At 45.2% G+C, this 11,013-nt stretch overlaps 3 protein-coding genes across 3 annotated transcripts; 2 read left to right on the top strand and 1 right to left on the bottom strand.

Moving 5' to 3' along the window:
- Nucleotides 1-199: 199 nt before the first annotated feature.
- Nucleotides 200-2,987, bottom strand: AK88_01622 (uncharacterized protein; the record flags this gene model as incomplete). The annotated part of the gene is made up of 3 exons (XM_012479257.1): nucleotides 200-292; nucleotides 366-2,563; nucleotides 2,708-2,987. The coding sequence occupies 3 exons, from the start codon at nucleotides 2,985-2,987 to the stop codon at nucleotides 200-202; spliced, it is 2,571 nt and encodes an 856-aa protein (XP_012334680.1).
- A 762-nt stretch (nucleotides 2,988-3,749) lies between these two features.
- On the top strand, nucleotides 3,750-4,811 carry AK88_01621 (uncharacterized protein; the record flags this gene model as incomplete). The annotated part of the gene is made up of 1 exon (XM_012479256.1): nucleotides 3,750-4,811. One exon carries the CDS (start codon nucleotides 3,750-3,752, stop codon nucleotides 4,809-4,811), a length of 1,062 nt encoding a protein of 353 aa, XP_012334679.1.
- Nucleotides 4,812-5,754: 943 nt separating this feature from the next.
- AK88_01620 (uncharacterized protein) lies at nucleotides 5,755-10,910 on the top strand (the record flags this gene model as incomplete). The annotated part of the gene is made up of 17 exons (XM_012479255.1): nucleotides 5,755-6,006; nucleotides 6,114-6,212; nucleotides 6,382-6,488; nucleotides 6,666-6,721; nucleotides 6,972-7,019; nucleotides 7,140-7,213; nucleotides 7,350-7,403; nucleotides 7,498-7,590; nucleotides 7,823-7,877; nucleotides 8,040-8,111; nucleotides 8,288-8,372; nucleotides 8,606-8,693; nucleotides 8,878-8,959; nucleotides 9,119-9,202; nucleotides 9,281-9,385; nucleotides 9,528-9,592; nucleotides 9,699-10,910. 17 exons carry the CDS (start codon nucleotides 5,755-5,757, stop codon nucleotides 10,908-10,910), a joined length of 2,631 nt encoding a protein of 876 aa, XP_012334678.1.
- Between the last annotated feature and the right edge of the window lie 103 nt (nucleotides 10,911-11,013).

Raw genomic sequence — 11,013 nt, 5'->3', positions numbered from 1 at the left:
AAAAAAAAAAAAAAAAAAAAAAAAAAATATTGAAAGAGAATAAAATAAAGGGCAAACGAAGAGCCACACCGCTGTAGGCTCTCAGGCTGTCTTGGCCGATCTAATGTACATAAAAAGATAATATCCCTCCCGCGGGGGATAAGCAAATCGGATAAGAAGGCGCTACTGTTAAAAAGCGGTACTGATGGAGGCGCTACTGTTAAAAAGCGGTACTGGGGGAGGCGCTACTGATGGAGGCGCTACTGATGGAGGCGCTACTGATGGAGGCGCTGCTTCTTCTACTACGGATGGTCTTCGCGGGGGAGGAGCGCGCGTCGCGCCATGAGGCGCTGGTTCAGCTTGTGGTGCGTGAGCAGAACGTTCACCACGTAATCCCTGTACAAATTGTCAATGTCAAAGTAGCGGTTGAAGTACTTGTACTTGTAATACTGAATGGAGTAGTGCACTACGTAATTGCACCGCCAGAGGGACCGAGATATTTTACGAATATATTTTACAAACTGTTTGTTTTCCTTCTTGTTGTTATATACATATATAACAATGTGTAGGACTCGATTCTTTCTAGGAGAAAAGTTAGACCAATTCAACTCATTAATGATACGAGTATACATTCTATTTATAAAATTTATATCTTCCTCTTCATTAAATCTGAAGTATATGCTTCCAAGTCTCTTCCTGCGTCTTCGCATCATTCCCTGAAAGTTGAATAAATGTTGCTTGAGGTATGCTTCTAAAAAGGTCAAGGCGGACAGAAGGTGCGAAAGGCAGAGGTCGAGAATGGACACTGTCTTTAGTTTATCACATCTTATAAGTAGTAGTAGCCACAGGAAGGGACTGCTCAGTCCATAATTGAAAAGGGAAAAATGCTCCACGTTAAGATTGTTCATTAAACATATAATGTTTTTCCTTCCCTTCTTCTCCTCCTTTTCAATTATATTTTTACATAGGTATAACATTTCTATGCTGACGTTTTTTTTGTGCTTTTGATTTTCGACCAGCCAGATGTAGCCTCCCCTCTTTAGCTTCTTCAGCCTCCCGTCGGCCACTGGGGCGGTTGCGTGGTGGGGTGTCGGTTGCAACGCGCGCTGGCACGCCGCTCTGCATGATGGGTGGCACGCGGGTTGGCTGGCACATTTCCCCTTTGGGGGACGCTGACACTCTGTAGGGTGGCCACCGCGTGGCTCGCTTTCTACACTTCCTGCACTTTCCCCTCCGTCCACGCTGCGTAACGTGCTGTACGGGCTGTCCTCGCCGCTCCCCACACTGCGAAGGGTGCTACAGGGGCTATTCCACCTGTGGGGTTGGGCATGCTGGCGGTGCCCGACCTTGCGGGGGCTCTGCCCCTCACCTCGACGAGGGTCTCGTTCACATCTGCCACCTCGTTCAGCACTTGCAACCCCCTCACTATCCGAGTCGTGCTTTACGTAACAGTCGTCACCATCCGAGTCGTGCCTTATGTAGGTCCCATCAGCATAGTGCACGGGTCGGTTGACCCCCCTCATGCAAATCCTATCCTTGTACGTTGGGGTGAAGAAGATCTTCCGATCGTTTCTACTCACATTCAGTGCGTAATAATTTATGGCGTCCTCCTCATAGCGCTTCTGACAGGCAGTGGAAATTTTATTGACCTGAATAACCTCCTCATCTGTCTCCTTAATTAGTTGGTGGAACTCCTCGTTCCTTTCGAGCCACTCACTCTTCATGTTCCCGTTCCTGTTCCCGTTCCTGTTCCCGTTCCTGTTCCTGTCCTCATTTGTGTCTCTGCTCAATTCAATATTTTTTAAGTGCAGGTACCGAGAAAACACCTCCTTCCCACTTCCATACAAACAAATGGAAACTACCATATGGTAAAAATAAAAAAAGTAGTCGTAGCAAGAAATGTTTAAAATTTTCAAAGAGGGTAGGTGCACCGAGATGAGCATTTCTATTAGGTCATAGCTCTGAATGCCCGAGAGGTTCAGAACCTGTAAAGTGGTCAGGCTGCTTGTGTAATTACTTAGATGCAGCTTTGGCTTGTAGTTTTGTATTTTTTCGAAGCAATTTTTTCTCAAGTTGTACACCACGCCGATGTGCTCGCACAGCAGGTGCACCTTTTTGTCTCTTCCGATGGGGACCCCCTGGGCGGGGGCGTCACAGGACGATTCCTCGGTGGGTGATTCTTCCGCTGGTGACTCCTCGGGTGACTGCTCTTCTGGTAATTGCCCCTTCTGTGACTGCCCCTCCGGCGCGGCTTCCCCACACCGCTGCAGCAGCAAGTCCTGAATATGCCTCAAGCTACGCTTCTTCACGCAGTGGACAGACAGATTGTTCATAAGGACCTCCTTGGACAGGAACTCGAAGAGGATGCCATGGTTAGAATAAATAAACAGGGGGCAGTTTACATCGTTCAGTCCCTGCACGTGCAACTCTTCGAGGGTGCTCTCATGTGCTCTTAGAAGCTTGCTAATGTCGTATATGTTTGTATTCCTGAGGAAGTCACCCTTGAGCGTTATTTTTTTCAAGAATGGTTTGTTGCTCAGCATGAGCTGCTTCTCCGTTATCCCGAATTGGAGGTGCTGTCTAGCTGAAGGGGCAGGGGGGCAGACGTCGCCGGTGGGTAATGTGGCAGTAACGCGGTGGTAACGTGTCTCTCTGGGGGAGAATTTCCTCCCCACTTCGTTTCACCGCTTCGTTTCACCAATTTGTTCCCCTCTCCGGTTGGCCTTACCGCATAAAGGAATAGCGTACGCATTGCGCTCGTCGCTCAGGAGAGACACCAAGAAGGAACCGAATTTCTCGGGGTGCACAAGACGCACGAACCTTATGTAGTTGTTCAAAGTAATCCACTCATTTTGAAGAAAGGCCTTCTCATCTTTTATGTACTCCTTGAAATGCCTGCACACCAATTTCAGTTTTAGTACCTCGTTAAGGGTTAAAAATTTCGTGATATTGAAAAAAGCGTCACAAGAAATTCCGACAAGCAAATGTCCATCGTTCCCATTTCGCATCCTTTCTTGGGGGGGAAGGCAGGGGAGGAGTCCGTGGGTGAAAAAAAAAAAAAAAAAAAAAAAAAAACGTGTGCTGTCTTCCAAAATGGGTACACGAATAAGTGAGCGAATGATCGGTGAATTGTGCGTCAGGAAAGCACAGCGGGTGGGTGGGTGGAGGTAGCCAAATGAGAGTAGTTAGTTGAGCGTGATAAAAAATCGAGCGCTCTCTGAATCCAGACGGACGGTCACAAAAAATAAACGAACAGGCAAATGCCCTTAAAGTAAAGCTGGAAAAAGAGGGGGAAAAAAAAAAATGCGAATTTTTTTTTTTTTTTTTTTTAAGTGTGCACGGGAAAATTTGGCATCTTCTCCCGTGTTGCACGCGCGGCTCCCTTTTTTTGTGCAACTTTTTTTCCCATTTGCCACTGCGGACCCACTGTGCAAGTTTGACCCCTTTGGGTCGGGTACACTCCCTCACAACGCCTTCGAAAATGAGTTGCTGCATGCGACGTCGCGCCGGTCCTATTCTCGCGGCTCGCGGCCTTTTTTTTTTTCGTTTAACTTTTGTGTCACATATTTGTGTTTTTTCAATTTTGCCCTTTTGCTTTTTTCTCAAATTTTTTTCACCTCATTTCCCATTTTTGCTCACATGCTTTTCCAATTATTTTCACATTTTTTTTTTACTTAAGCATTTGGGCCGTTTTAACTCATTTTTTTTTTTTTTTTTCCCCCTAACAGTTGTTCGATCTCTTCTGCGCGTTCTTCTCGGCGGGCCCCCGTATGGCGCAACGCCAGGGAAGCATTTGGCGCCTTTGCAATTGCGCCCAGCTGAAGTACCGCTTGACCCAGTTTCCAGCCCCAAAAGAAAAAAAAAAACTTTTCTTCTTTTTCCCCTCGGGTATACACACGAATAGGGAAAGTTCCCAAGTTGTGTTAAAAGAGGAAAAAAAAAAAAAAAAAAAAGAGGATTGCTCGGTGACCTTCGTGGAGAGTGACAACAACGGCAATAATGACAACAACCGGGAGGGCCTTCTGCAGGCGCAGGGAAAACCCATCGACCGGCTACACGCCGACCAGCTACACATCGACCGGGAAACCTTCTGCCCATATTTGACCAAAAGGAGAACTGCCCTCAAGTTCATTTCTTACCACATAAAGGAGTACCAACAGGGCATGCTTTACAAAAAGAGTGATGGGAGTGAAAAGGCCTTTTTATATTCAACAAAAATTAAAAAGTGCCATTACAGCGATAGGATAAGTACTAATTTATTTGTAAGTTGTTTTTCCCCTGGGGACCATGGGGAAATAATTTGCAGGAAAAGTCTTTTTGAAATTCTGTTTAGGAAGTTTAGCCTCCTTTACCTTTTCACCGACACGAGCCATGTCCACGAGGTGAAGAAATATTTGGCCGATTTTGCGCGCCAAAAGGGGGAAGATGGAAAACACGCATCGCACACACAGAACATTCAACAAATAAACATGAATGAGGAAGGAAATTTTGTAAAACTGAGGGACTGGCAGGAACCAATCCACCTGTACTACTGCTACGTGTCGCCATACAGGTACCTCCTCTCAAGTTACTTTAGCAAAAGAATAGCACAGGATTTAAAAGCCAATTATTTTAAAGGGAATAATTTTTTTTTTATAAATGATAGATTAAGTGTGGATGTTGAAAACACGCTGCTGCTACCTGGGAGTAGAACTGTTGGTTCGTTCACCCCCAACGATACGTTGCCTTCGTTACTTCTGGTGGATGACTGCTGCTACGTGAGGTATCACATAAAGGGGTTGTTCACGAGGGAGGCTTCACACTACCTCTTCAACGTCATGAAGGGCATTTAGAGATGCAGCTTGTGATTCGACACGGAGGTGTGCACCCACAATTAGGGAAGCAACGGGGGAGCGGGTAGTTTTATCACTCCACTCTGTGGGGTGTGTTCACAAAATGAGCATAGAGAAGGACTCGCAAAAATGGCTACACAGTTTTTGTGTGCAACGCCATTTGTGTTATTATGCAGTTTGGTAATATATGTGTTCTTCTCCACACAAGAGGGGGCCCTTTCAATCGCATGTACGAATGCGAGCACACGCTGTTCATGATTCTGTAAGTGTTACAAACTGTTTGAGAGTGGGAGGAAATTTAATCGAAGTGGAAGGCACGTTCCAGGGGATATGCGAACTGATGGCGATGTCCTCCACGTAGCTATGTGTTGTATGTGCAATTTGATGCGCCGCTATTTGATCGTTTAATCGTTTAATTGTTTAATCGTTTAATTGTTTAATCGTTTACGTGTTTTTTTTTTTTTTTTGTTTTTTTGTGTGTGCGTATGCTGGCAATTGGAAGACTTCCAATTTGCCCGTCCGCCGTGTGCGCAACTTTTAAAGCTTTAATCAATCAGATTTAGGAACTCGTTTTTATATCTTACGAGACACAACTTTTCGGTTTCGTCCATTCGACCATCTTCTTCTGTGAGCAAGCCTTTTTTTTTTGTTGTCTCCTTATGCTAATGCTTACAAACTTCGCATGAAACCAAAATGGGAAGAAAAGCGTTTTGGCTGAAATGTGCATTTTGACCTTGCCTGTTCAGGTAAAAAAGGGAAAAAAAAAAAAAAAAAAATAGCACATTATTTTCTCACCTTTTGGACGTAGTAAAAATAACCACTGGGTTTTACTCCCCTTTGCGCGGACCCACCAGTCTTGTAAATTTTGGTAGCCCCTTATGCGTGTTTTTTTGCACGTTGGTTTCTGTTCTGTTCTGTCCTGTTGTACTCCCCGCGCGAAAAGATGTGCTACCTGAAAAGGAGCCTGAGCAAATCTGTGAACTCGCTCGTCCTCCACTTTGAGTTTGTCAAGTGCAAAAATTTAGCGAGCTATAGGAAGAAGGGAAAGTATTACATGATCATCTCTTACGACAACTTGCTTTTTTACGAAAAGGATTTTTACGAAGTTCAGTTCCAAATATTCTTTGCCGACATCCGGCAGATATATATATGCGACGAGTCCAACTATGTGCATGTCACGCTGAAGGAGGGAGCGGTAGGGGCCTGCACATGGATGTGTGAGAGTGAGCTCAGGGTTTACCCGTCCAGGTATTGATACGCACTTGTCCACTCTGTGATCATGTTTCCGCCCCCCCCCATTAGTCCATTAACGACATAGGCATCAAGGGAATAAACAAGAGCATCCTCGTGAAGCAACTATGTGTTGCATACAGCACGTACTACATGTTCAACCTGAACATGGTCAGCTAAAGAGACTGAACACAGACTTCTCCGTGAGACTGCACCCCGACATACATACACATGCACACATATATATATGCGTATCGTGTACGTATTCGTACACTTGCTTACTCTTGTATCGAATAATTATAAACACGCACTTCCCCTCCACCATCTCCACCACTGAAAGAATATTTACATGCCAATTACAAACGAGACGTACGAGGAGAGATGCCACAGAACCGGACATCATTCACAACTGAGGAAGGTCGACCTTTCCGTGCAACCGTTTATCGGGTAGGTTCAAAATGGTTTCCCCCCATTGCTCCCTTGGGGCGTACACCAACTGGTTAACCTCTACCTTGTTAGTGTTAACCTATTCACGGTTAACTGCTTGAGGGTTAATATCCCCCCGGATGACTGCCTCACCTCTCTAGCGCTGAGTTCACTAACGTTGATCCTCTTCCCCGACAGGTACCGCAAAGTCGTGTTCGACGAGTACTTCTTCTTCATCCACAAGTCCTTTCAAAGTTAGCCCCCCCAAAGTGGTGCCCAATGTGGTGCTCAAAGTGGCAACATTGTGCCAACCTTGCGAGGGAACTATTCTGTGAAAGCACTAAGTTGTATTAAGACACCCCTTCGGTTTGCAGACACGCTCAAAATTAGATGTTGAACTGTGCATACTTTTTTTTTTTTTTTTTGCAACCCCATTTGAAACATGTTTCTAACTTGCACAATTCTGTTGTCATTTTTTTTTTTTTTTTTTTTCTTCCTGACAAGACTTCGCATCCGTTTCGAGCGAGAGTACCTTCTACATCGATCACAGAGGTGAGAGAGAGATGTATACAGACAAAAAATATGCAGCGTGAAGTGATCTTTTCAGGAGCTAGCTAAAATTAAGTGTGCTGACTTGTTCATATTTTTTTTTTTTTTTTCTTCACAAAATAGGAATCGAAATAAGCATAAAGATAGACGACCAGAAGAGCATGATCGAGTTGGATGGGGTTATAAAAAAGAGCAAAGTGAATGGCACATGTGTTCACTCTCCTCGGTGTCCATATGCGCATGGAGGGAGATACTCCCCCAAAGAGATGTTATCATTTTGCGCTTTATTTTCATCGTCTCACCACACACTCCAACTGCACACACCTTTTGCAGAAGGCGGACAGTAACTTTTACCAGCTGGCGAGCAGCCACCTCAATTCTTTAATCGTAATTATATGAGTGCACCCATGTGAGAGCAACGCGCATAGGTAAATTCAGACACACCCATTTTCGTGCCGTCTCCCCGCTAAACACCACACAGAACGACTCCAAAATACCACTCATCTTACGCAAAAATTTTTACTACAAGAAGATGAACTTATCAGACGACTTGGCGAAGTGGTCTGGATACGAGGTTGGTTTGGGAGTTGCCACTGTGTGTTTTTTTTTTTTTTTTTTTTTTCGGAGCGGAGAAAAGTGTGTTTATTTGTGTGACTGCGTACACAAGCACATGTGCGTAGGTACACATAGGTAGTCGTCACGGATAATCACAGCTGGGCGCATGTGCTGGATGGCTGGCAATTTCCTTCCATGGGTACCCCTTCAAACGTCGTTATACGCTGACACAACCCCCCTCCCTCCTTTAGGTCTACTTGAAGAACGAGACGCACACCATTGTCTGTATAATTTTGAGGAGGATGTGTAAGTAGAAGTCATGTAGGGCGGGGCAATCAATGTAGTGTAACCAATGTAGTGTAGCGGAGTGTAGCGATATGAGCGTAGCGAAGTGAAGCCAGTGGGGTGTTTTGTCCCTTCGCCTAGGTGTGACTCCACGCGACACGTCTTCACCATCCCCAATTTCAGTCATCCCCCCTCTGCTGGATAAAAGTCAAGACATTTTTGTCACGTTTAAAATCTCTCACCAGAGTCAGCAGGGTTAGTGTATCCCTGTCGGACCTCCTCCCATTAGCGAAATGTTCAAAATGGGTTCACCACCCCTCTTGTGTGTGTCTTTATGGAAGTCATCCTTTTACCCACACCATTCAGGAGATCACGTCTCACCAATGCACAGCTTCTTCCCCTTACCCCTTGCTCCGATTTTCCTCCTTCAGAGTTTGACGTTACGGATAAGGATTTGCATGCAGAAGTGTACGTGGTGGCCAACTCGATAACACCCAATGACATTCACAACACCTTGTAGGGAACACGCACACGAGCGATAAGCAGCGAACACACGAACATATTAACATATGACAGTGAAAATGTGTTTGCAACGCCTGAACATGTGCAGGCAACTTTGAGTGAAAACAGTGGCCCCTTGTGCTCCACTAGGAGAAGAAGAACTCCCATGCTACAAACCCCACACAACAGTTCAAGAGATGAGAAGAATTTTTGCCTTGCCTTTTTTTTTTTTTTTTTACTCATCTCAGCTACGCAAATCTGATACAAGTCCAAGTGGATGCCCTCCTGTACAATTCCGAGGTGTATGCATATTTCGAGTCGGCCTTAAAAATAAAGGTAAGTGAAGATGGGTGACGAGACAGAGGTGACCTCTGCACATACGCGCACATACATGCACACGCGCGAAGAAGCAATCGCAAAGAAGCAGCCGTGACGGAAGATACCACGCACTGTTCTCCTCCTAAACTCCGCTGCAAAATGAGTTATTATACACACATTTTCCCCTTTGCCCCAATTTTAGCCGTCCTACTTTGATCACCTAAAAATGTTTTTCAAGTCCATGATGGTCATATTGAAAGAAGGAGACGTGGTGATTAATTCTGGTCGGTGCAGATGTCCACAAAAAAAGGAAAAGAGTGTAGCGTAGTTATCGCCTCCCTTGTGTATTATTCTTCTCCTTAGTGCACTCAGTCGCGGCGTGCCCATCACCGCATTCTAATGACTGCGTTGTATATGGTGGCGACACCCCTTTCCCCTTATAGACGTGATGGACTTCCTGGGGGAGGACACCAAGGTGGAGAGAAACCTCGAGTACCTCCTGAACGTCATCCTGAACCAGATTCCAGGTGGGCTTACCGCAACACAACTGGCTGGCCGCAACACAACTGGCTCTCCGCTACACAGTTTTGTCATTCACTCGACAGGCGTGAACCTCCTGGACACTCACAAAAGCGAACAGATAAAAATCAACCGAGTGCTGCACCGGCTCTCCGACTACCTACTCTACTGTTTAGACTCGGGGTTCCTATGTAAGGGAGGATGTGTGATGGGGGGGGGAGAGACATTCCTTAGCTGGGCACGAAACAGGGGTGGTTTGTACATGACCCCAAACGAACATTCCTTCCCCCCTTGATGGGCTTTCCCCATTTAACCTCTTTGCCCACTTCGCAGCGGAGAAATTCAACGTAACGGATCTGATCAAGGGGGCGATCGCGATCAACGCGGACAGCATGCTGGTAGGGTCACGCACGGTGCAAATACACGTGCGGTGTAAATACACGAACGGTGCCACTACACCGATGTTGCCACTACACCGACAGTGATATCACTTCCACACCGCAGGCCATGAACGACGTGATGAATTTCCTGCTGCACCTGCGCACACGGGACTACTCCGTGGGCTACCGGAAAGACTGCCTGGAGCTTCTTCGCGAGGAGGAAGAGGAAGAGACAGCCGCCAATGGACCCAATGCGACAGCACAATCACTTGCTACTGGCTCCGCCGCACGTCCTACACGTGCTGCGCCTCGCACCAAAATCGAGCGCCTGTTGGAGAGCGAAGACCACTCAGTTAGCGACTTCCTATTATTCCACCTGCACCAGTGCGGCTACATCAACCAGCATTGTCAATACAAACACGATACAAGTTACAAACAAATCATCGCATGCATCCTGAAATACGGAGTAAACATTAAAATAAAAAAAAAAATTTTAAAAAAGCTACTCATTTTTTCAAATGATTATAAAAATAAATATGACTCGTCACTGATAAGTGCGATAATGTATTTTCTAGCAAACATATGTGAAGAAAAAAAAAGAAAAAAAAAAAAAAATTTAAGTGTGCTCATATTAAGTATATTAATTAACATCACAAACAACAATGATGAAACGAAGAATGTCCTGATCAATTATGGAATTCACAAGACATGTAATCTTCTAATCTTATTAAATGATTATAATGTAGTACATAAAGTTGTACTCCTTTATATTAACTTGAGTAAAAGTACGTGGATGTGTGAAGGCATAATAAACAGTGGCATCCTCCTACACATGATGGACATTCTTTTTAATACTTACTCCATTAACTTAAAAGCAAAGAAAGAGATATGTATTAACATCCTTTGTGTCATTGGCCAAGTCTGTAATTATTGTAAAACGTATGCTCAATTTTTACTCTCCAATTGTGTTGAAATCGTTGCTGCTGCCATTTGCATTTACCAGACCACCGACATGCAACAATTTAAGAAGGTGAAGTTGATTTATTTTTTTAAAAAAATTTTAATACACAGTTACGAGATGAACGAGCAGATCTGCCTTCAGCTATGTCCCCTAATTATTAAGGAAATGCAATCTGCTTCGGAAGACAGAAATTTTATTTACTCCTCCTTGTCTCTGTTTGAGGCCTTGTGCTGCTACAAGGTCAACTGCCTTCACATGGAACGGATGCAGATCATCCCGCTCCTGCGCTTTGTAAAGTCCCTCAACGTCGTGGAGCTCTACAAGCGCGCCCAGCGGATCGAGGACACCATCCGCAAAAATGGGCAGCTTCGGTAAAGCGCGGCAAAGCGGCACTCGGCAAATTGGTACACGGCAAAGTGATACGCGGCAAAGTGATACGCGGCAAAGTGGTAAGGCGAATGCGCTACAACCACTGCCC

Source organism: Plasmodium fragile (assembly GCF_000956335.1).
Source record: "Plasmodium fragile strain nilgiri unplaced genomic scaffold supercont1.14, whole genome shotgun sequence".
NCBI classification, from domain to species: domain Eukaryota; phylum Apicomplexa; class Aconoidasida; order Haemosporida; family Plasmodiidae; genus Plasmodium; species Plasmodium fragile.
The sequence above is the reverse complement of the archived record's forward strand: the minus strand, read 5'-3'. Positions and strand labels throughout refer to the sequence as shown.